General features: G+C 35.5%; 1 protein-coding gene across 2 annotated transcripts; it reads right to left on the minus strand.

The window, feature by feature from the left end:
- Positions 1-494: 494 nt before the first annotated feature.
- pou1f1 (POU class 1 homeobox 1) lies at positions 495-22,816 on the minus strand. 2 transcript variants are annotated; one of them, XM_079463779.1, is made up of 8 exons: positions 22,720-22,816; positions 22,092-22,163; positions 4,194-4,334; positions 4,012-4,110; positions 2,337-2,582; positions 1,560-1,724; positions 1,362-1,422; positions 495-1,276 (listed from the first exon to the last, which is right to left on the minus strand). In XM_079463779.1, the coding sequence occupies exons 3-8, from the start codon at positions 4,297-4,299 to the stop codon at positions 1,066-1,068; spliced, it is 888 nt and encodes a 295-aa protein (XP_079319905.1). In that variant the 5' UTR covers positions 4,300-4,334; positions 22,092-22,163; positions 22,720-22,816; the 3' UTR covers positions 495-1,065. The 2 variants fall into 2 exon arrangements, with proteins under 2 accessions (XP_079319905.1, XP_079319904.1); XM_079463778.1 differs by lacking the exon at positions 22,092-22,163 and having other exon boundaries at positions 496-1,276; positions 22,720-22,810.
- Positions 22,817-23,251: the final 435 nt, after the last annotated feature.

Below are 23,251 nucleotides of genomic sequence, written 5' to 3' on the forward strand. Positions count from 1 at the left end.
CCATTGGTTTCCCTTTTGTGGTGTAATAATGCAATAAATACTATATTTTTTGAGATAATGTCAAACCCTGCCAACATTATCCCAAATAATATAGTATTTATTGCATTATTACACTACAGTAGGGTGTTATGGGACAAAACCAATGGCAGTAAGATGATGATATTGTAGATCATCACCCGTATCTCTCTGCTGAGAGCGCTTGTGTGCAGGTGAGAGGCCTCATTATAACGCTGTCAGGAGCAATATAATACAGCAGAAAAACTCCCTCAGTCAAAGCCAGACAGGACAGGGCTCCTCTGTGGAGCAGATATCAGGTGGACTTAATTAGTATGCACCATGGCGTTGTTACAGTAGGCCTACAAATAATCTGGATCACACTTACCATCGTTGTTGTAAATTAATGGAAAGCACGTTTTTCGCATTTTAAATGCCAACAGTTTCTTGCAGAGTGACTAATGACTTATGAGATCTTATGATAATATAACAAATCAAGTGTGACTACACTATTAATAATTTATTTTAACATTAATTATATCTGTACAAATGACATCAGAAAAAGATTTGAGAACCACAAACACAATTCTTTCTATATTTGCATATTTAGCCAATATATTAAACTGTGAATAGATTATATTTTAATCAAATTATTATACCAGAGATATCAAGACGCCGTTCTGCCGTGACAGCACTTATAAATGGTCCCTTTTGCATAGACCTCATAACACAAACATTCCATTATGCCAGAAAGATGAAGTTTATAATTTTTGTGCCACTCAACTCAAACAAAATATCTAAACCAACCACTGGTTAGAAAAGCTCTAAATTCACAGCATTTAGACGATCCGGTGTTTCTAGTCAGGATGCTCAAACTGTGTGAGAGAGCGAGTATTTGAACAATAACACCATAACATTTCATTAATGGTTACTATGCTTATTTTGTGATCTGTAAAAAGTAAAACATTAGTTCTAAGATATAACTCTTGTACTGGAAACCCAGTGACTGCCAAAGGCTTGTGTTGATTCTCCCAAAGGTGCTTTTTTGCACAGTGCATCATGAGAAGGTTTTCAGGGCCTACAGGATGCAATCTCTTTGGCCATGAATGAGCTGTGGTGTAGGCTGGTTTTGACTCTTTTCTCCCTCTGTCTGCGGTTGCAGAACCACACACGGACCACCTCCTTCTCCAGGTGCAGGCCCTCTGCCAGTCGCAAAATCTCCTGAGACGAGGGTTTACTCTTCTCCACAAAATTCCTTTCTAGGGCTTCCTTCGCCCCGAGACTGAGAATTAATTAGATAATAATTAGATGGAGATGCTGATATAATGGGTTTTGTTTCCTTAATGTGGTTCAAATTCCCCGTTTACCTGATGGTTGTTCTCCGTTTTCGTTTACGCTCATGCATGCCCATCTTCTCATTAAAAAGAGCTGAGACAAATTACAGATACGTGAAAGGCTTTCTTCAGTCTTATGATTTAATTGTTGCTCAAGAGCAATAGAATGGTGGTGGGTAAGAATACATTTAAAAATCACACTTAAGAGTTGGCATTTAGCTGTTGACTCACCACCGGCTTGCTCAGCCTCCTCCAGCCATTTTGCCAGGATGGATTTGAGCTTGCAGGCGTTTTTGAAACTGAGCTGTAAGTTCTCAAAGCGACAGATGGTGGTTTGGCTAAATTCAGAGCCGTGCACGGCCGCCAGTGCCTCACCCACATTGGTCTGTGTGTAACCTGTCAATCAAAGTTAGTTGATAGTAATAAGAATGAAAAAGCAAAGGATTTTCCTTGATGGTTTGTTAAAATATATTTTCTATTTATAAATGTGTTTTTATAGTGTTTCATAGTGTAGTACTGCCCACTTAGTCAAGACTGTGTTGTAAAGCAACCAACCACAGTTTGTTTCATGTTGAATAGATTGAACTGAAATAGTACAGTATGTTATACCAGAACAGATTAGAGTGGATCTATTTTGGTGATAATAATGCAAATATGATCAAACATTTATGATCCAAGTTCAAATCAGTACTTATTTCATAGACATATTGTGTATTTAGTTTATTTTCTACCAACTATCCCAAATAAATCTTCAAATCTTCCAGAGATTTGTAGATACAAAGTAATTATAGCTCAAGATATTCATACGGCAATGTGCTAAGATATGATTTTGATAAAACCCTGTGCATTTCCTTACTTGTTGCATTGCATCATGTGAAACTCATTGAAGCTTTGGATTTTCTGAGTATGATCTGTGGGCTTGCTGCAGCATGTCACATTCAGTATATAGTGATGTTGTGTAGTCTTCTAATATCATAAACCATTAGGTCCAAATAAAAAAGAACAAACCCAGTTTGATCCTTCTCAGTTTGAAGTCATTAGCAAACTTCTCCAGTTCGCGGATTTGAGGAGAATCCATATCTGGGGGCTCTTCCAAAGGCCGGTTTTTCCTGCGCAGCTCCTGCTTGATGTCACAGAGAGTGGGTTCATCAGTGAGAAGAGCTTGTGGCAGCGGTGGGAAGCTGTGGCTCAAAGCACAAGATCCTCCACCCAAACTGTGCTCAGGGAACTTATAGAGGCATGGGGCTAAAGCTCCTATTGGATTGAAAGAAGATAGAAATAAAGGCTGTGGTCAGAGATAACAACTGTGCAAAAAGATCATGACAGAAACAGAGTATCTTTGATTAAGATATAGTCCTGCACTACGTAAATTACTAGGTAAGTTGTATTTTATTTGGGTGTTGTTGTGATAAAGAACATTTATGCAGTTTATATAATGTAGCTATCAAACCATTGTTAATTTTGAAAAAAACATCACTACTTTTGTTACAGCTATAACTTTCAGATATTTTTTTTATAATGTCTATGCCTGGCAAAATGAATACACTAAGAAAATTAAATGTATTAACCTGACTTAGCTTCTTCAATGGGAATATCTCCTCAGCCCCCTATTTTCTTTCTTTATTGTGATTTAGGCCTACATGTAAAACTAAAGATACTGTTTTATGAAAATAAAAAATAAAATATTTTTGCTTGGGATACAATATTAAGCCTTGGGAAATTTCTGAACCTTATTTAGTCTGAATCTGACTAACTTATATTTAAAAGATATTTAAATAAAAACATAACAATATAACATTTTTACACCCTTGAGTACTAAGTATTTAGCAAATCTACAAAATGCTCAATGTAAGGGTGTTTTATAAAATACATTGATCTGTGTTGTCCTCTTGTGGCTGAATATAGTCAGTGCATATCCTTGGTTCACTTGGAATTGTATTTAGCTGTTTTGATCCTGTTTGAAAGGTATGCCTGGTTAAATTCAATGTGGACAATTGCAGGATCCACTCTTTTGTTTTTGATCATAATAATACACCCCTAAAGGCTCGTTAAACGTTTTTTTTGCAGTCTATAAATAACCTTCAACACTCACAGAATATTTCTGTTCCATCATTTGTTCATAGCAGAAAAAAATTCTTCAAGCTATTCAAAGGACTTGACGAATAGGTTCTTTGCTGAGTAGAATGGTTTTTATTAGCTAATGTGATACAAGCTAGGATTTAATAGCCATTGGGCGAAATACTTGCAAAATAATCTAATTTATCTCACCAGATATAGAAATTCGATTTCAAGATTATTATTTCTTTAACAAAGCACCACAACAGATAATGCTACACGTGTTACTTCTTTCTTCAGACACTAGGTGGAAGCCTGACATAGGCTAAATAAAAATCTCTCTCTCTCTCTCTTAACATACAAATAGACTTTTATTTTTACACTTAGTAATGATAATTACATTCAATGTATGCATCTATTAAATTTTCTTTTTTCTGTGTCTTCTGCTTGTTTCAAAATATATTTTCTGATTTGGAAAATTGCTAAATGTGTTATAGAAATAAATTGTGTTGAGTGTGTCTGGGTTTAGCGGTTCAGTTTGCATGAATTTGGCAGAAGTGGGAAAACAGCAAAAGATTCCACAACTTAAGCTGTTCTGTTTAGGATTTGATATTAGCACAGGTTTTACCTATTAATGAGTTGTCTCCACTGACCATGTTGGCATGAGGAACACTGCAGGTCTGAAGGATGCGAGTCTGTGAGATGCTGGCAGAGAGCATTTCTTGTGCTGCAGGAACAAAGTCACGACATTAAAACAATGCATGTGCGCTTAGACATAATACTTTTTGCACTAGCGCATTATTGTCACACCTGCCATCATGCCATAGGTGGTCTGCTGGTTGCTATAATGACATGGGGGCATTGGGTAGTGCAGGCTGGCTGATGCGTTGCCCAAAGCAGAAGCGGACAGGTGCATATGAGAACGTTTGGACGACTGTACGAGTGGTAGACCTGAGGGGAATAAACCAGACAATAAATTAAAATCAGTGATACATTCATGGCAGACAGACACAACTTCAGCTAAACTTTTTAACAGATTCCCACAGTTTAACAGAAGTCAAACTGTGGGAGGTAAAACCAGCACCATTATACAAAAAAGTAGTGCTTTGTCTTTTCAAGAACAGCCTCCACAAAATACTTTAAGTATGTCATGATGATCCTCTTGCATGATGACCAAAAAGTATGATAATCTCTTAGTTTAATCAGACAGTCAACCCATAAACTCCCATAAAAAATCATTGGTTTATTCCATCCGTATCCTACGTGCCAACAGTTAAGTGTTACAATACGATAACAAGTCCTTTACATTATAGCTCTTCAAACTTTCAAAGAGCCCACACTCTGACATCGCAAAGACTCACTTACTGCAGGTGGAGTTGACAGAGGGCATACAGTATATGTATGAATAGATATGCCAAAACATTTCATTTGAAATGAACAGGGTTTTGTGTCTCCTGGCTGAAAGCCAGAGTTCAATTGCACAGTTTAGTAATTATGCACAAGAGCTTTATGATAGCAAACAATGTGCAGGGATGTGACTCAATCTGGTAAGCTTTGCATGTGAGACGAAACTGAGACTAAATAAGTACATGCTAATTTAGCTATCAACACGTCAATGTAATAATATGTCTGCTTTAATAATTATCTGTGGAAAAGTAACAGCTGCGCAAACTGAGCTGATTAAACACGTCTACATAATTTCAATTTATCTCAATAAATTACAGTTTGTCTTGCCAATCTCCTCACTGCTTCCTGGGGTAGTGGGTGGCATTCATTTAAAACAAATGAAACATGTTGTTGTTGAGTTAAAATCAGTTTGGTGGTATCTGTTTTAAAATGATGTTGCTGTATTGCATGACAAAGTTTAATGCAACCAGATTTATTACATATAATGTCAATGGGCTAGGATATGTGATTAAGAGGAAAAAATATAAACCTACTATCTCCGTGTTTCAAGACACACATTTATCGGACTCAAAACATTCGAAACTAAAGCGAGATTGGGTGGGACAGATATTTTTCTCATCTTTTAAAACAAGCACAAGGAAGATTTTAATTAGTAAACATGTTCCCATTGTTTTAGAACACAGAATGAATTAGGGAAGATATGTTTTAATTACAAGTACAGTATGGGTAACCCATTACTATACTTCATATGTATGCTCCAAATGAAGACTCCAAAATTATTCTTACATGTAATCAATATTGTAAGGGCATGGGGGTCTGTGTTGGAGACTTCAATTGTGTCATGGATCAAAAACAGATCAATCTATTTCAGAATCATTTAAACTAACCCCAGATCTTCCCAGATCCTTGAAGAACTTTGCCATGAAACCGGCTTTATTCGATGTCTGGAGGGAATTTAACAATGGCAGTAAAGAATATGCTTGTTAATCTATGAATAGATTATATTTTGAGTCCTACTCAATGCCTCCAAGCTGTAACTTCCTGCCAAATTGGTTATATTGTTTTGTCCGACCATGCTCAGTCCTGTTTATTTAGATATGGATTTAAGCAAGCACAGGACCACCAGGATCTGGAGATTCAATTCTTCCTTGCTGACTAACAAAACATTTTGTTTCCGTGTAGAAGTATAAGAAATAATATGACCTCTGATTGTATAGCTTTAAGCCGCATCCCAAATGGTTGGGGATGATACTGGTGAATTTTCATTATCCGTCCAATAATTCAAATGTGAATAGCTCAAGAATTATTGGACAGAAAATAAAATTTGCCTTTGTTGTGCCATGTGCTCTCTTGTCGAGTGTCTTGGCCCCTGCCCCCTTGTTTCCCCGTCTATCTTCCCATTAGCGTTTCATTCCCCTCACCTTCCCAGTGTAATTATTCCTTGTTGGTATTCTCCATTTAAGACCCTCTTGTTACCAGTCCTGTGCTGGTTCGGTTGGACTTCTAGCTTGTGTCCTAGTCTGCCTTGTTCCTGTCCTGCCCTTAAATAAGTGAGGTTTTTTGGCCTACGGTTTTATTTCTTTTTTTTGCCCCCTAATGGGAAGGGTTTTGTTTTAGAAATGGTTGTCCACCATTTTTTGTGTTTATTTCCTGTTTTGCCCCATCATGTGTTTTTTATTGAAATAAAGTATTATGGTTTGCAAACTGGTCGAAATAGAGGATATTGAAACTGCGTTACCACATGTAATTTATACCAGATCAGACAGGATTCTTAAAATCTTGCTTCAGCACAGATAACATATGTCGACTTTTATGTATGTTATAAATTTAACTCAAACATAAAAACTTCCTTCGCTTAAAAAAAGCCTTCGACAGAGTTGAATGGGAATTAATTTTTGTCACCCTCAAGAAATAAAATTTGGGCCCAAAATTAATTGAACTGATAAAATAGCTAAATGCCAGCCCTCACGCTTCAGTGACTACAAAGAGCTCATTTCAGAACCCTTTTGCTTTGAAAGGCGTATGTGGCAGGGGTGTGACGTCCTCTTTTCTGAATTCATTTGTAATCACAAAATGCCCTGTCTTAATTTGAACAAATTAATTAAACCAAAAGAAAGGGAGGGGCTGCCTTATCAAACTTTTAGTTCTATTATTGGTCAGCACAGATAAAGCATATGGTCAGTTTATATAAGGAAAAGACTGTTGCATGGCCACTTTAAGCCACATAGAGTCAGTGTTTCATGCATTCTGACTTATTTACAAGGTTAAACGTTTTGTCTTCTCTCGCTTGACATTGTCAACTTGCAAAAAAACCGAGTTGGACATATGTATGACGTAGTATTTCTGTGCTCGATACACTCCCCCAGCGTTCGTACAGGTTTTGAAAATACGCTTCGTAACAACTTTTCTTAGTCTCTTATTGGACAATTCTCCCGGAAGGCATTGCATGTTTTTGGAAATATTCATACAGCTGCATCTGTCTTATAAATGTGATCAAACTATTTGATATTTGAACGATACTACGATACTATTCTGTAAGTACTCAAGAATAACATGAGATATGCAGAAGCTGTCTGAGTTATGGCTTCTTTAACATGGAAACAATGGCTTGTGCACCTCTCCCAATTAAAGTTCTGCCTTTCATCATAAATATAAAAAAACTCCAATGCATTGAAAACATTTTCACTATTTCGAAAACACATTTCTGGCATGGAGAGATGTCAAAACATGTCAAAAGATATCTTAAAAATACTTAATTTTACTTTGCTTTTAATCTTGACCTTCCTGTTACTCTGCAAAATATTAGTCTGTTAACTTCGTTCAAATGAGGAACCTCAAATATATCTTGCTTATTTTTAGGTTACACGTTAAAATCTTCTGAACAAATATCATTTAGATATAACATACTACAATCTTATTATTTTAAATAGGTTCAATTATGTCACTTCATAAAACCTTTGTTTGATAATGTAAAACTAAGACTAATTTACTGCCACTGAACAAACAGTTTTTCCAAGGGGTTAATATCTGTCATATATGATGTCTTGGCTTACACATGTAATTCCTCTTTAGAGGGTTTGAAGAGTGTCTGGGAAAAGGATTTTAGGTCACAGAATGGATAATGCAGATTTGTTTACTTCACTGGGGGTTCATGAACTTTAGTTCATTAATATAATTTACCGTACACCATTACGTTTGAAAATAATTTATAGAAACTCTTCTGGTCTTTGTTTTAATTGTAAAAAATATAAAGGAACATTTCTCCATTGCTGTTGGTATTGTGAAAAAATTATTTCTTCCTGTACTAAAGTGCATGATTTCTTACAAAACCTCCTTGAGATGCAATTTTGTTTCTCTTTGGAATTACATAATATACATTATCTATTGGAGTAGAGACCATATTCGATTTGTATACTAAATACTTTTTTTTAAATCTTGGTTAATCTAGCAAAGAAATGTATATTGTTACTGTGGTCACCCCCCAGGTATCTTCTTTCAAATGTGGATTGCTCAAATATCTGTGTTACTCCCACTTTTGCCAAAAATCTGATGATTTTTGGCAGATATGGACAACTTTTTGGCACTACATTAATGATCTCTCTTAACTCATTATTTTACTGTGTATTTATTTTATTTTGCTGCCCGATTGTATTTACTTCATTACCGTATTATATAGTTTCCCCTTTTACTTTTATATATAAATTTTGTTTAAACATTGCACCATTGAGGCTGTAATAACTGATAAAAAAATTATGAAACAATGTTCAACTCAATTAAATGTTAATCATCTCTTTAATTGAGGACTTTCAGCCAATTGTACCAGTGCCCTTGAAAACATTTGTCAGAAATACAGACACATTTCTCAGAATTTGTTAATTGAATACAAGTTGTATTCTTTCTCCTCTCAGGCACAGTCACTAGCAGACGTGACGATTAAATGCTGCACGATATTTCTCCAAACACATTTCCTCTGGGAACAGGAGATGTGATCTCTTTAAAGGTCATTTCCTCTGAATGATTGTGAGTGATGACAGCAGTGTGGATTGGAGATAATACTGAAGAATATGTGAACTTTAGGGTCACATTGACTAGGTTAAAAGGACATCCACTTATAGCCCAGACTCTCTCTTTCTCCACCTTTCTCTTCTCCACATAAAACCCTTTATGAGAAATATTCCCCAGGGATAAATGCTGCTTTCTCACTGTGAATACATATCTATGAAAGTCTAGTTATTGGTCTCCAACTTAAAATGTTTCATAAAATACAGCAGTGTTTGTGATTATTTTATTGCCATAAATTGGGATTTTACAACTTTAAGATGTATGTTAGAATTTACTTCCTTTTAGACAAACAATAGATGGTTTCATCGGACACACAACCCAGGCCCGAAGTTAACTTCGGTCTGTATTTGGTTATATAATAGATTTTTATTAAAAAGTATATTAATATTAATATATATTATACCATATATTCATTTTATTAAATTACATTAAAAGTACTTAACGATTAAAGATTATTTTGCAGAGGTCTTACAAATATTAAAGTAAGTTTGGGACACATATGTGTTTAAGTTATATTAACCCTTTTCCTCTGGTGTAGCTTCAGGTTGAAGATTCTACATTGAGCATCAAATAGTACCACAAACCGGTACAAAAGGTAAGCTAAACTAAAACTAAAATAAAAATGAAATGTATTAAAATGAACATAGCTTACTGTATTGTTAGGCCTGTGCAAGTTATGTAATGTAGAACTATTAAATATAACTACCTGAATAAGATTTTTTTTAAATGCATAGATTACATATTATCCATATGACTATAGTACTTGTCTCACTTTACCAGTGCACTTTTACATCAACAACAAAACAAAGGGAAGCATTTTCTGATCGTTTTAAAAACTGTTTCGCTACTCTATGTATTTCCCAATCCAAACTATACACAATTAAATGGTTTAGTTGCATTTATTTATTTGCATTTGGCATTTTTCCTGATGACAGTGACCCTTTCATAGCAGACCCATTTTCGGGTCACAACCCACCAATTAAAAAATGCATTGTTAGATTGCCGCATCAGATTTACCTGAAGAAATCATGTTGGCGTGGCTGGCGACAGGTAAGCAGTCGGAAGGTCCAGTGTGGTGCATGAGCAGAGGCAGGGCAGCTGATTCTCCGCTCAGAGTAGTGAAGGAATCACTGGCGCTAAATGCCTGGCAGGTCATGACCGTAGATGTTCACCTACTTACAGGCTACGTCCTAAATGTAGCGCATCTGCCCACCTGTGTGACACGAGCAGGGCGTGTGCAGGTATTTATATCGATCCCCTTCAGACCCTCTCATTTATGTTAATGTCCTCTTGCTTTCAGCACACCATGGAAGCCCACAGCAGCTTCCTGAGGCAAAGCTCTGGTAATTAGGGCAAAGAGCTGTAATTTAATACTGTCCATTTTCACTGTGTGTGGTTTTCAGCAAACCAGGGCTTATGTGACTTAAGTTAAAGTTTCTGAACTGATCTGCAATAATTAGCCACCTAAAAATGTCTTTAGTAATGAGTTTGACTGCATTAATATTGATTTATTGCTGTATGTAAGATTTTGAACAATATTCATATTTCATGAGGGTAGATGACACAATGTCTACACACATTATATTGTTGAACTTTATTAAACCTATTTTTATTTGTTTATTATTATATTTGTGTATTTTATTAATTATTTCGAACATGTCAATATGTTTAAAAAGTGCATTGATAATAACATGGCTATTTAATTTTAAAACAAGATTTAGACTTTCAATTACATATTTGTCTAAGCCTTAAGCTTTTCAAAAATACTCCTGGAATACTGTGTTTATATTTACACTGGTGACTCACTCACATATATATATTTCTCAAATTCAATTGATATCTGTGCCACATGGTTTGACATGACTTCATCCCATTTCAAACATTTTCAATAATTGAGTGTTGTTTTTGTTTGACCTTTGACGATAAAAAAGCGCTAAAAGCCTTAGTCCTGAGACAAAGATGTCTTTACTTGTTTAACTAAACTAATCACTCTTCTTAGGTAAGCAGGTGCCCATTTCTGAGAGGCAAAAATAAGAAATCTGTTCCCCTTTCTCATAATGTTCCAAAACTATATGCTTAATATAGGCCACTATATCGATCAAACCCAACCAAAGAAAGTTAAGAAAAAGATTTATTTTATATAAGTCATTATATTAGCACACATTGTTTAGAATGACTTAGTGTAAAAGGCATTCTGTCATCATTTGTTTACCATAAGTAGCTACAGGCTATCAAAATGAATGATAAAAAGGAAAATATTATTTTATATATATATATAAAGTGTATAATCTAGCTATAAAATTAAATCCCAATGCTGCATTCAAGACTGTTCAGGTGATCATGTTCGACTTCCCATGGTCAGCTAACAGGGAACATACTAAAACACTTAACATGAAAATAATTTTTTGATATGTTTTCTTACTTAACACTCAACATCACAGACATAAAAATGTATACATAAAGACAATATTTTTATGTTAAGCTTTTTCTTCCCAGTAGAAACCTTTTAAAAGAAGGTATATTATACCTATTGTATGAGATTATACAATGCACAACCTGATCGCACAAAATTTGTTACTTTCGAGGTTTAATTTACAAATCATGTGAATTGTACAAAAATGTATGATTGATTGAAAAAGCAATACTGAATCCCATCCTTAACGACAGCCCTAAATGTCACTGCTGCAAAAGCAAGTTGTGCTAAAACTTGCAAAAAGAAAATTGTACAAACTCGTATGAATTAGCCACCTCACAAAATACTGTAGTTAGGAATTACCATGAGATGAAATGTATTCATATGTTATGATGGTGCCATATTCTGTTTTTTCCAGGCAAAATGACTTCATATCTCACTAACTTAAGGTTTACAGTTGAATTGTAAATCAAGAGTTTTGAACAATTAAGCACTAATGCATTGTGACTACACAGTAGACTACACATTGTGACTACACAATTTTTATAAAATGCGCTGTGTGAAATTATGAATTATTATATATTTATTTTTCTGTATATTTATGTAGATTCTGAGAATTGTATAGTAAAGGTTTGTTTAATCGACCAAAACAACACAGCTTGAAAATGTAATTGCTGTTAAGTCCTGTTGTCTGTTCTGCGTCAGTCCTGAGAAAGACATTTAGCCCTGTCTAATCCTCCTGTCAAAGGAAGTTAGAAATGCTGGTGAATGCAATACAAGTCCCAAGGTAGTGAGTGTCTGCCCTCAAAACAAAACCTATTGTACAAGTTTCTGTTATGAAGGAGGGTATACCAGAGAGATAAATGACGAGAGAGAAGAAATGGGAGGACTGGTTAAAAGAGGTTTCAAATACAGGATTAAGGGGAGCGTGGAGAAGACTCTTTCCCATGAGAACAAACAAAGGACATGTGATTTAAAAAAGACCATGTTCATTACATCCCTCAGGTAAATCCCTGCACATTGAGTCCACATAGCCTACCAAAGTAACCAAGCACGCCCTTACAAAGCCTCTGAACTTAATTAGTTCAGGCGGCATGAGCTGAGGACCAGAGCTTGGCTCCTGCACCTGTTCTAACCGGGTCCTTACCCCAGCCCACAACACAGACACCTATCCAGTGCTGCAGTGGGAACAGGACCATCACAGACCTTCTCACAGGTATCACATCCATTTAATGCAAAAGATACATACACTAGACCTGATTCTTGAAATGTATGTGTTTAGAAAACACAGCGATTGCATTCCAAATAAGTGGTTCGTTCCAAAATCAAAGGTTCACAGGTCGCTTGAGGATGTAGGAAAATACAAGGATAAACAATATTTTATTTTAAGGATATTTCTGTTCTCTCTTTAAACCGTGGTCCTTAGGCAACACAGACCTCAATCACAAATTCCTTATTCATTGCATTACAAACACAAATACTTAACAACATAATAAACAAAAGATTTTGTCAATAGATCGAACTCAGTGTGTTTATTATCAGATCCACAATAATATAACTAAAACAGGGGTTTTCATTTCCTTGCATTCACATTAGCAGTTGCAAATATATCGAAAACATGTTTCAAATGCAAGCTACTAGATTTATGCAGTAGGAAACATCTATAAATTCAAATCCAATGTCAGGCAGATCAAGCACGGATCCTTCGATCAATAAGAAATAAAGGGAGAGTTGGCCGTTGTTAATTACATTGCAGAACAGTCATTACCCCTGATTTTCCCTCTCAGTGTAATGAGAAATCCTAAATGACTAATTTTTGTGTGTTGGAGAACATGCCATACAAATTCTGATTTACTTGCTATCTAGGAGCCTGTTGCTTTTGTTAGTTTCATACACATTAAACATCTGACTTTGACTGAGATGAATGTCATCTGCAGTAAACAGGCCACAGCTTAGGAGCAAAGCAAATGGCAGATCCCAGCTTTAATGCCTTAATTCATTATGTAAACATGATCTATTACGGAACCCAATGTACTGATGAATATCTAGAGTACCTTATGTTTAAGTCCTGGAACATCTGTCAAGAGGGATCAGTAATTTAGATTTCAATGCATAAACAAGAAAAACATAGGCAATAAAGGTAATTTCATCAGTATATTCAACACTGTGACTTTTTGTAAAAGGTTAAAGCAGAAAGGCAGTGAGGGAGGACATGGTTTACCGGTACATGATTTTATCTCACTTATTTGTAAAATGTGATTTTTACTTCTTAATTAGTTCATGCAGGATCTTGACACATCTTGCAAGATGTGTCAATATAAATTGTCATATTCTATATTATAAAAATTTTCATCTAACCATGTTTTGTTGTAAACACTGCTATTGTAAAGCCTACGTATATTTTTTTAACAAAAGCAGCAAAAAGAGCACAACATAGTGTAGATGGAAGCTCCTCAATGCTTTTAAAAAAGTTGATAAAATGCTAAAAGTATATTTGACAAATCTTAGGAGTGGCTACAATAAAGAACAATGTCCAAAATTGCATTTGTGTTACATAGTTTTGATAAGTTGACTATTATTCTAAAAAAAACGTAATAATCAAATATGCACAGTGACCCTATAAATAAAATAATGGTAAAAATATGATATGACAAATGCATAGGTGCATTTAGTGGAAAAATACACATTTTAAAATTACCATGACAGGTCTGCTGTGGAATACAAACAGCATGTTCAGTATAACATAGTTTAAAATATTGGTATAATAAATACTGTTTTTTCTTATAGGGCCTATATCTTTTACGAATTTTGCTAAAGAAATAAAAAAAATAGCAAAACGCTCCAGAAATAAAATCAAATAAAAGAAAGTACTGATTTGATTTATTTTTATTTTAAATCCAAAAAGGTAGCCTACCTTGCCAGTAGCACCTGATTTTTCGTTCTTCCTGCATAGCTTATTATTCTCATAGACTAAAAAGCATCCAAAATAGGGTCTGTTCTCTTCAGCAAATTTATCCGTACTGCTCTAGCCCCAGGCATTGCTTTTACGGTATCTCTAAAAAACAATTATTGAAATAAATGCTCAATGTTTAAAGACAGTTTCAGCTTAGCTACACCTGTCTGAATCTATCTAATCTTTCAATAGGAATCATCAGCATGTCAAGTTTTAAATGTTTACTTATTCAGCTTCCAAATGCTTCATTCATACCTTCTCTATTTTCATTATGTATTGAGTCTCTGGAGTTTACAGGCAGCAATTCGCTGTAAATATTGATATTTCTGAGTCATGTTTTACCTTGCTTCTCAACCTCAAGGCAAATTATTATATGCCTATTGGCTAATTGTAATATTTTTATTATTTCTAACCAGAAAACATTTGTTAAAAAATGCATATATTTTTTTATGATAATGTGCAAGCACAGTGCATATTTAATGTAATGAATGGTGACAAGGATGAAATTCCCAGCAAAAACATTAACATGCACATTGTCTGCAGACGTTTCGCTGGATGGAAACGTTTAGAAATTGTTGGTAACTAAGCAACAGGCTAAGTGAGGTACAGTATGCTTGTTGCTGTGGATAAAAGGCTATCATACTGCCTAAAGGATTGATGATTTTAGACTGTTGGCATTATTGTTGGAATTTCCTTTATGTATTTCTGAAATTTTCTTAGTTGAAATCAGTGATTTTACAGTGTAATGCAAATTTCATGTTTTAATTTGAAAGACTTCAAAAATCGCAGACAGACTGTAGGTAAAAGTAATGCATCAGGCTTCTTGTAAACCTCAAACGGATACTTTCGCACAGAACAATGCACTTTCCTGTCCACGAAAGGGCTTTTGCATGACCTCAATTCACAGACAAACATCCATCTAGCTTTGATAGATGTTAGTTCCTCCTGTTTGGATTGACTTATTTTGCTTGTGTAGTAATTTTGAGGGACTGATTTGGTGTTCAAGACAAGAAAAGAGAACAGCAAAGAAAAATTGTGCTATATAATCTGCTATAGGGTAAAGACTAATGTTTGATTTGTGCCATTCACAAGAACAGACAAATAAATGTTGCTAATATGTTGCTTCGGTGGTTTTGCACAAAATTATAACCATGGCATTTCCATCATGATTTATGAATGATATTGTCCGAACATTGGCTTTGATGTTAGCTTTGCAGATAAAAGTGTCATGGCTAATGACAGACTACTGTTGGTCCTCGTAGTCCTTTAATATGAGCCTGGAGGTTGAGATCAAACAGGCTACTTGAAACGGCAATGAAAGTGGCCTGCCGCTGTCTTACCAGACTCAGATTCAAGATGAACTATAACAGGCTCGTGGCAGTTCACCCTAATCATCTGGTTCTGGCTCAGTTCATGATATAACATCATACAGAGCTCTATCAAAGGCTAATGTGTGGCATCTTCGGAGGGCTATAATTGTTCGTTTAAGAGTGAATGTTGTCTTGACTATTTCAGCTTTATTAAAACTAACACTGTTGTGCTGCTCCCTATATCCTATTTCAAAGCAGACGAGCTGAAGTTTGTTTAAAACAAATGTTTAGAAAGTCATGTTATGTTAGTGTTTCATTGTAGGGCAGAATTAAAGGGAATGTCAGACAAATATTGGTAATAGGTCCGCAAGAGCAGTGGTGAAGGTTCCATTTGAAAGTCAGCATGCGCTTCACTCCAGGGTTGACGTCAGTTGTCACAGTGTGCTTTCTATAGACCTCTGAAACAGCTAGACCACCAAATATAATTGATGTATTATAATAGGTTGAACAAGGTTTTAAGAACAAAACCTGGTGTCAAAGGAAAAAAAAAGTTTTTGCCTTCTTAAAGGTATACAAATTTTGAAAATGAAAATCAAGTTTGATGAAGACAATGAAACATATTTGGAAGAATGTTATAGCAACTGACATCTCTGGGACATCATTGACTTCCATAGCAGGAAACAGTATTGTATTTTTTGGTCATATTGTACACAAAATATATTTTGAAGAATTTAGGAGTTCTGGGGCACCTTTGACTACCATTTTTATTATTTCTATTGGTAGTCAATGAATGCATTTATATGCACGGTCTTCCTCTGATTATACTTAAGCTGCTAACATGTAAGGTCATGTAAATGCGTAAAATGGTTTTCTTTTATCGGGGAAAGGTCATAAACGGCTTAAGCAAAAACTGCTCGGCAGAGGTAGTTTTTTGCCCAGAATCCCGATTTCGCTTGCAAAACAACTTTACCGGTTTTCTCTCAGTTTTGTGAGCAACAGCATAATAGTAAAAGTCTTAAACAGAAGCAACAGTAAAATAATGCATAAAAGTCCGCTCTTGAATAACATAAGATTTTATTTCGGTCCTCAGACTCCTCACAGATAATCACTCACAAAAATAAAGCTATACATAATAACCGAAAAAGGTGTAGGCTGAAGCCTCTGCTTATTAAGCCTACCCTTTATACATCATTATCAATCAATTTAGCATAATTTTTCTAAGTAAGTATTATTTTAAAAGTACTAAACAAGACAAGAGAAAAAAATAAAAAAAACTGAGTAAAACAACATGGTTCACATTTCTGATACTATAATTAAGTACATAAAGAAAAAAACGTTATACACATTGAATTAATTAATAATTTTTTACCACCTTATTTTTAAACATTTTCTTGAATTTATAAAGTGAATTACACAATTTTAGATCCTTATGCAAATTATTCCATAGATTTACCCCTTTGACAGTTATGCATCTATTTTTTGTATCAGTTCTTGCCCTTATTTTTTTAAACATATGCATTCCTCTTAGTCTATACTGGCTTTCTCTTATTTCAAACAGCCTCTGGATACAGTTTGGAAACAAATTATAATAAACCTTATACATTGTCTGTACAGTATAGAAATTTACTTAATCATCAAATTTTAAAGCTTTTAAATTACTAAACAATTGATTTGTTGGTTCGTGAAAGTCAACGTGTTTTATAATCCTTATTGCTCTTTTTTGTAACATATATATTGGGTTTATATTGGTTTTATATGTATGTCCCCAAACCTCCACACAATAGGTCATGTACGGAACTATGAGGGCACAATACAAAATATATAATGAATTTTCATTCAGAATATGTTTAGTTTTATGTAATATTGCAATGGATTGTGACATTTTTCTCTTTACATGAATAATATGTGGTTTCCAACATAAATTCTAGGCGTTATAATAGATCATAAATTATTTTCATATACTCTATCTATTTCCTCATTGTTAATCCTAATTTTAACTTTATTAATACTCTTTCGATTACCAAATATTATGAACTTTGTTTTACTTAGATTGTCACTGAATTTATCATCCAACCATTTTTTTAAGATCATAAATTCAAGTTCCACTGTATTCAGAAGCTGTTCCAAATTTTTCCCTGAACAATATAAGTTTGTGTCATCAGCAAAGAAAACCATTTTTAATATTTTCGACACTTTACAAATATCATTTATATACAGTACAAACATTAAGGGGCCTAACACCGAACCCTTTGGAACTCCACAAATGACTTTCATTAAATCTGATCTAACATCATTTATTTGTACAAATTGATATCTCTCATCAAGGTAACTTTTTAACCAAGAATAGGCTTTGCCTCTTATACCGTATCTTTCCAGTTTCCTCATTAATAGACCATGGTCAATAGTGTCAAAAGCTGAATCATGCAGTTGGTGTTGAAACAGCAATATGAAAAACTATTGTTGCATTTGCAGGTACTGCGGACATGAGAAGAGATATAAAAATACAGCTTCTGACTGATTTCCTGCAACATTTTTAATTAAAAGATAAGACAATCGATGGTGACATTACAAATATATGTATTTTTATCTTCAACCGATCAAAGAAATAATGAAGTTTCAAAATCCATTCTGTTAGGGGTCAAGTCATGCATGCTACTGTTAATTACCAAAAGTCTACCTTTAAGAATTACACTGCCATAACAAAAGTAATCCTTGGATTCCGCAATGTGATTGGAAGTCAATATTAATGAGGATATTTAAGTATTCATATGACTTTGATGCCCCTGACTGTGATGTCTCACAAGACTAACGACAGAGGGTAAAGGGAAAAGTCTTTGGTGACAGGCTGTTAGTGGAAGATAAAAGACCAGTGCAGACACTCGGGCAGCTGTACCGTTTCAAGGCCTTTTAACCACAGAGCAAAATCAGAAATGAAGGCACAGACTCAACGAGAGATGGTGATACAGACGGAAAGAGAGAGACAAGGGAACAGATTGATTGGCAAACAGAGACAAGGTGAGCTGTCTTGCTGTAATGAACAAAATCAGTAGCTGTCTGCAAGCCCACGGACAGGTTTATACTGTATCTGTTTTCCCTATGAGTCTCTCTGTTAAAATCCTGTGAATTGTACGGTTTTACACAGCTCATTTGCAGAATGTGTTCCTATTCCAACTATTTTTTAAGCAGGACTTGTCATATTCATGACTAAGAATTTATAGTTACACTCACCTAAAGGATTATTAGGAACACCTGTTCAATTTCTCATTAATGCAATTATCTAATCAACCAATCACATGGCAGTTGCTTCAATGCATTTAGGGGTGTGGTCCTGGTCAAGACTATCTCCTGAACTCCAAACTGAATGTCAGAATGGGAAAGAAAGGTGATTTAAGTAATTTTGAGCGTGGCATGGTTGTTGGTGCCGGACGGGCCGGTCTGAGTATTTCACAATCTGCTCAGTTACTGGGATTTTCACGCACAACCATTTCTAGGGTTTACAAAGAATGGTGTGAAAAGGGAAAATCATCCAGTATGTGGCAGTCCTGTGGGCGAATTGTGCATCGTTTAAATGCCACAGCCTACCTGAGCATTGTTTCTGACCATGTCCATCCCTTTATGACCATCATGTACCCATCCTCTAATGGCTACTTCCAGCAGGATAATGCACCATGTCACAAAGCTCGAATCATTTCAAATTGGTTTCTTGAACATGACAATGAGTTCACTGTACTAAAATGGCCCCCACAGTCACCAGATCTCAACCCAATAGAGCATCTTTGGGATGTGGTGGAACGGGAGCTTCGTGCCCTGGATGTGCATCCCACAAATCTCCATCAACTGCAAGATGCTATCCTATCAATATGGGCCAACATTTCTAAAGAATTGGCATCGAATCAACCTTGTTGAATCAATGCCACGTAGAATTAAGGCAGTTCTGAAGGCGAAAGGGGGTCAAACACAGTATTAGTATGGTGTTCCTAATAATCCTTTAGGTGAGTGTATATACAGTAGATAAAGTGTAAATTGAGGCAGATTCAGCACAACTCTGTGCCATCCTTTGCCAACATGTAACTGCATATATCTACAACACCTCCATATTGCAATACATCGGCTTCGAACAGATAATTACAATGATTCAGTACTATTGCTGTTTGGATCGTGCTAGATCCGCCTAGACTCGCCTCGAACCAGTGTCGGTCCAGATTCGAGTTGGGCGCTCTAGCGAGGAGGCTTAAGACCGCAGTCTCTAGCATCTGTCGATAGAGCGTCTCTGTTGGTTAGGGAGTGAGCTCTTTACTAGCTGGCCTCAGTTACATAGAGAAAATAATAAGCGGTGCCTGAAGATATTATTATATGACATATGGTTAAATAAAATGTTTTCCTGTAGCTCAGTGGTAGAGCATTGAGTTACAGTAGCAGCGCAAAAGGTTTGTTTCCCAGATAGCACATGAAAATAAATTGAATGCACACAAGTCGCCTTGGATAAAACCATCTACAAAATGCTTAAATGTTGTCTAAATGAAATGACTGGAAGGCTGACTGACTTCGACCCTGTGCAGGAAATAAGGAAATTTCAATAGAGTTGCGTCTCGTGTGCTGCATAACATCCTCATTAGTAAACGCTGTGGAGTTCTGTTCTAATCACACACTGCAGAGCATTTCTCAGAAAAGCATCACCGTATGGAGGCACGAAGATGTATTTTAAGTCTAATTAAGCATTTCCGTCACTTTCTGGCGAGCTCGGTGGGAGGTAAACAAAGGCCACAAAGCTTTCTGTTGTGGCTGTGTAGGGATTCTCTGGAAACTGAAGCAAGAGATCTCATTAAAATATAAATGAATACATAATTCTTAATCTAATAGTGCAGCCAGGGAAAGTAAAGTTTGAACTACTTAGTTGTTTATGAACGGATTATTTATGACTGTTTTGTTAGTATTGAATTTATAGACACAATCCCATAAAAAGTTTGAGTCAGTTATTGTTAAGATGTTCAAGATCTTCATTCATAGCTGCTTCATGTTTTTGTATTTAACCAATTTGATGACATTGTAACGTGCGGTTGTAGATATATTTTTATATTACATTCACTGTATATATTCAATATTACTTATTTTGTGTAAGAAATCAAGCAAAGAATAATAGAAAATATTTAATTTGAGGCCACCAGCCACTGTCAATCTGGCTTCAAAGAAATAAGACAGAGAGTCTCAATTTATGCCACATCTTTGATAGTCACTGAGTCGAATGAGTTATGATTTTAATACTTTTGAATCTGTCAGTTTAAAATAAAACTATGATGTTTTAAACATTGTAAAATAGTGTTAAATGTTGATTTATTTGTGATCGTTCAGATAACAAAACTGAGATACTATAGGCAACAAATCAAGCAATCAAATCAAAGTCCAAACGAAGAAGGAAGCTTTAAGATTTAAGTTTGTAAGTAATTCAGCAGAAACCCAAGTGGAACATGAAGCAGAACACAAAGGACCAGGACCTCATTGTGTTAGATGCAAATGGGGAGCCAGAATGGACAGTAATTGTAAAAGTGGAAATCCCACTTGACCAGCCGTCTCTTCTTCCTGAGACGGCTGAGGAAGTTTGGCCTGAATCACCACTTCCTCACTCAATTCAACAACGGCACAATAGAGAGTATCGTAACTGGCTGAATGACTGCCTGGTACAGTAACAGCACACATTATTTGTGACAATTCTGTCATAATGCCATATTGGTCAGAACTGCACCCAAGTTTTTCACCTACTGATTCACTTGTTGATTCGATAATACATAGCAATTATTGTAATTCTGCTTTGGTCATTTCTTGACTACATTCACTCAACCGGTGGCCTCGCACCTTTCCCTCATGGCTCTCGCCCCGCCCTGTTCACCAGACACACCTTATACTGAATTTAGATGCACAATATAAATCTCAAAACCAAATCACTTACCTAAAAAAAAAATGTTGTACTGTACATTACCACACAAAACATATCTAACAGCAGGAAGCACAACATGTGTGGCTGCAGCACCAGCTGTATAATTGATCAATTCTTCTACTGTTAAATGCTTAAAACAATTGTTCAATATAACATGGAATTTTGTATCGAAACCAACCAAAAAAATTTCGGTTATTCTTTGAAAATCTTGCTTTAAAATTATGTTTTGGCAGCCATGGCAGCATTCACTTGAAAGGAACAGCTTATTATATATGTTATTTTTCTTTGGTTACCATACAGACTTTTCCTTTTCTGTTTAGTTTTGACTTTTTTTATTCTAAAGTGCAAGAAAATGTAACAGCATAAACATGAACTTTTTCAAGTTAAAGATTAAGCTGTTTAAATTGTGATCAAATCGAAAGTTGCAGTTTTCTAAATTATATTGTAACAGTTAGATTCGCTTAATAGGACGAGGTGTTATAATCAATACTATTTCAGCACAGTTGAAATGCCCAATATGACATTTCCCACGCCTTATACATGACAGAACATAAATAGCGGTTTCACAGAGTTCGTCGGGTAGGCATCCTCTGTGTTTCGGGGATAAATCATTAAAGAAATACATACTTACATTTTCTTGCTATTATCAGAGAGACATCTCATGAGTTGTGTGTCCGATCCCAATTTCATCATATCCATTATCCTGGGTAAAGGATTACTTTTTATTAACTATTATGAATAAACGGATACAGCACGATCGGATAATACAGTTAAACTGTTTCTATAATGTGGATGCTTTAATATGCAGTATGTTGCCAGACTGGGAAATAGGCAATAAATAGGGGTCATATAATTCGAACTGTGTAACCCAGTCAACTTAAATAAACTCCAGTTAATGGCATGATGTGCATAATTACAAAGCTAAAATAAATTCTCGTTAATAAACAAAAGGCATCACCTGCTTGACTTTGCATTAGAAAATACACATGCTGGCTAAGATAACCACCTTTTTCATTCCATTGTTGAAATTAAATTCTATGACATTTCCTTTTCCTCTTTAGTGTTATTCTACTCCTCTTATGTCTCTGGCGTAAGGGATGTTCACTACACCAGAGGATTTAGGCAAACACAGCAGGATAAGAATTTCAGTCTATTAAGTATTTTCACCAAAGTAAGTAATCGAAAAGTTCCAAAATAAAAAAAGAGCATTGTGATCAAAAACTCAACCGAGTAGGGTTCACACGGGAACAAGCACATACCAAAAGTAGAGGTCATAAAAGTAATACCATCTCGGGAAGCAAGCAATACTCCACATAGAATACAGAAGGTTGAGTACAATACAATCAAACTTAGTGCAAGGAACTAAGGGGAAAAACTGAGGCTTAAGTACTCTACAGAAAAACAACGCACAGGTGAAAACAACTACTCAAATTAAATCGGGATCCAAAACAGAACACCCTGGGGGCTCCTAGTGGCAAAAACAAGACATGACAGGCAGAATGGTGACATCTTATAAGTGTGCTTGCCTTATTTGTCTCTTCCTGTTTGCTGAGAGCGCCTGGTTTTGAGCCTGAGCTCTTTCAAGCTTATTCTTAATACATTGTTTATGAAGCCCAGGCTTCGAGAACACAATCAGCCCAAATTAACTTCACTACTGCACCGGCACACTCAGGGTGAAAGGCGTAAGTCAGGACAGGAGCGGATCTTCTGTCTGACAACATCTCATAGAGACAATGTCTCCCACCGGTAGGTAAAAACTTTAACCTTATTCTGTGTTCCTCCCACCGGTAA

The sequence above is a fragment of the Barbatula barbatula genome (genome assembly GCF_947034865.1).
Source record: "Barbatula barbatula genome assembly, chromosome: 9".
Lineage (NCBI taxonomy): Eukaryota > Metazoa > Chordata > Actinopteri > Cypriniformes > Nemacheilidae > Barbatula > Barbatula barbatula.

Excerpts from the sequence above, each read along its gene's own strand:
- pou1f1 (XM_079463778.1), bottom strand. Across the intron at positions 1,423-1,559 it reads GGAGGCTGAGCAAGCCGGTG|CTCTTTTTAATGAGAAGATG; the intron begins GTGAGTCAACAG and ends AATTTGTCTCAG. Across the intron at positions 1,277-1,361 it reads AAACGGAGAACAACCATCAG|TCTCGGGGCGAAGGAAGCCC; the intron begins GTAAACGGGGAA and ends ATTAATTCTCAG.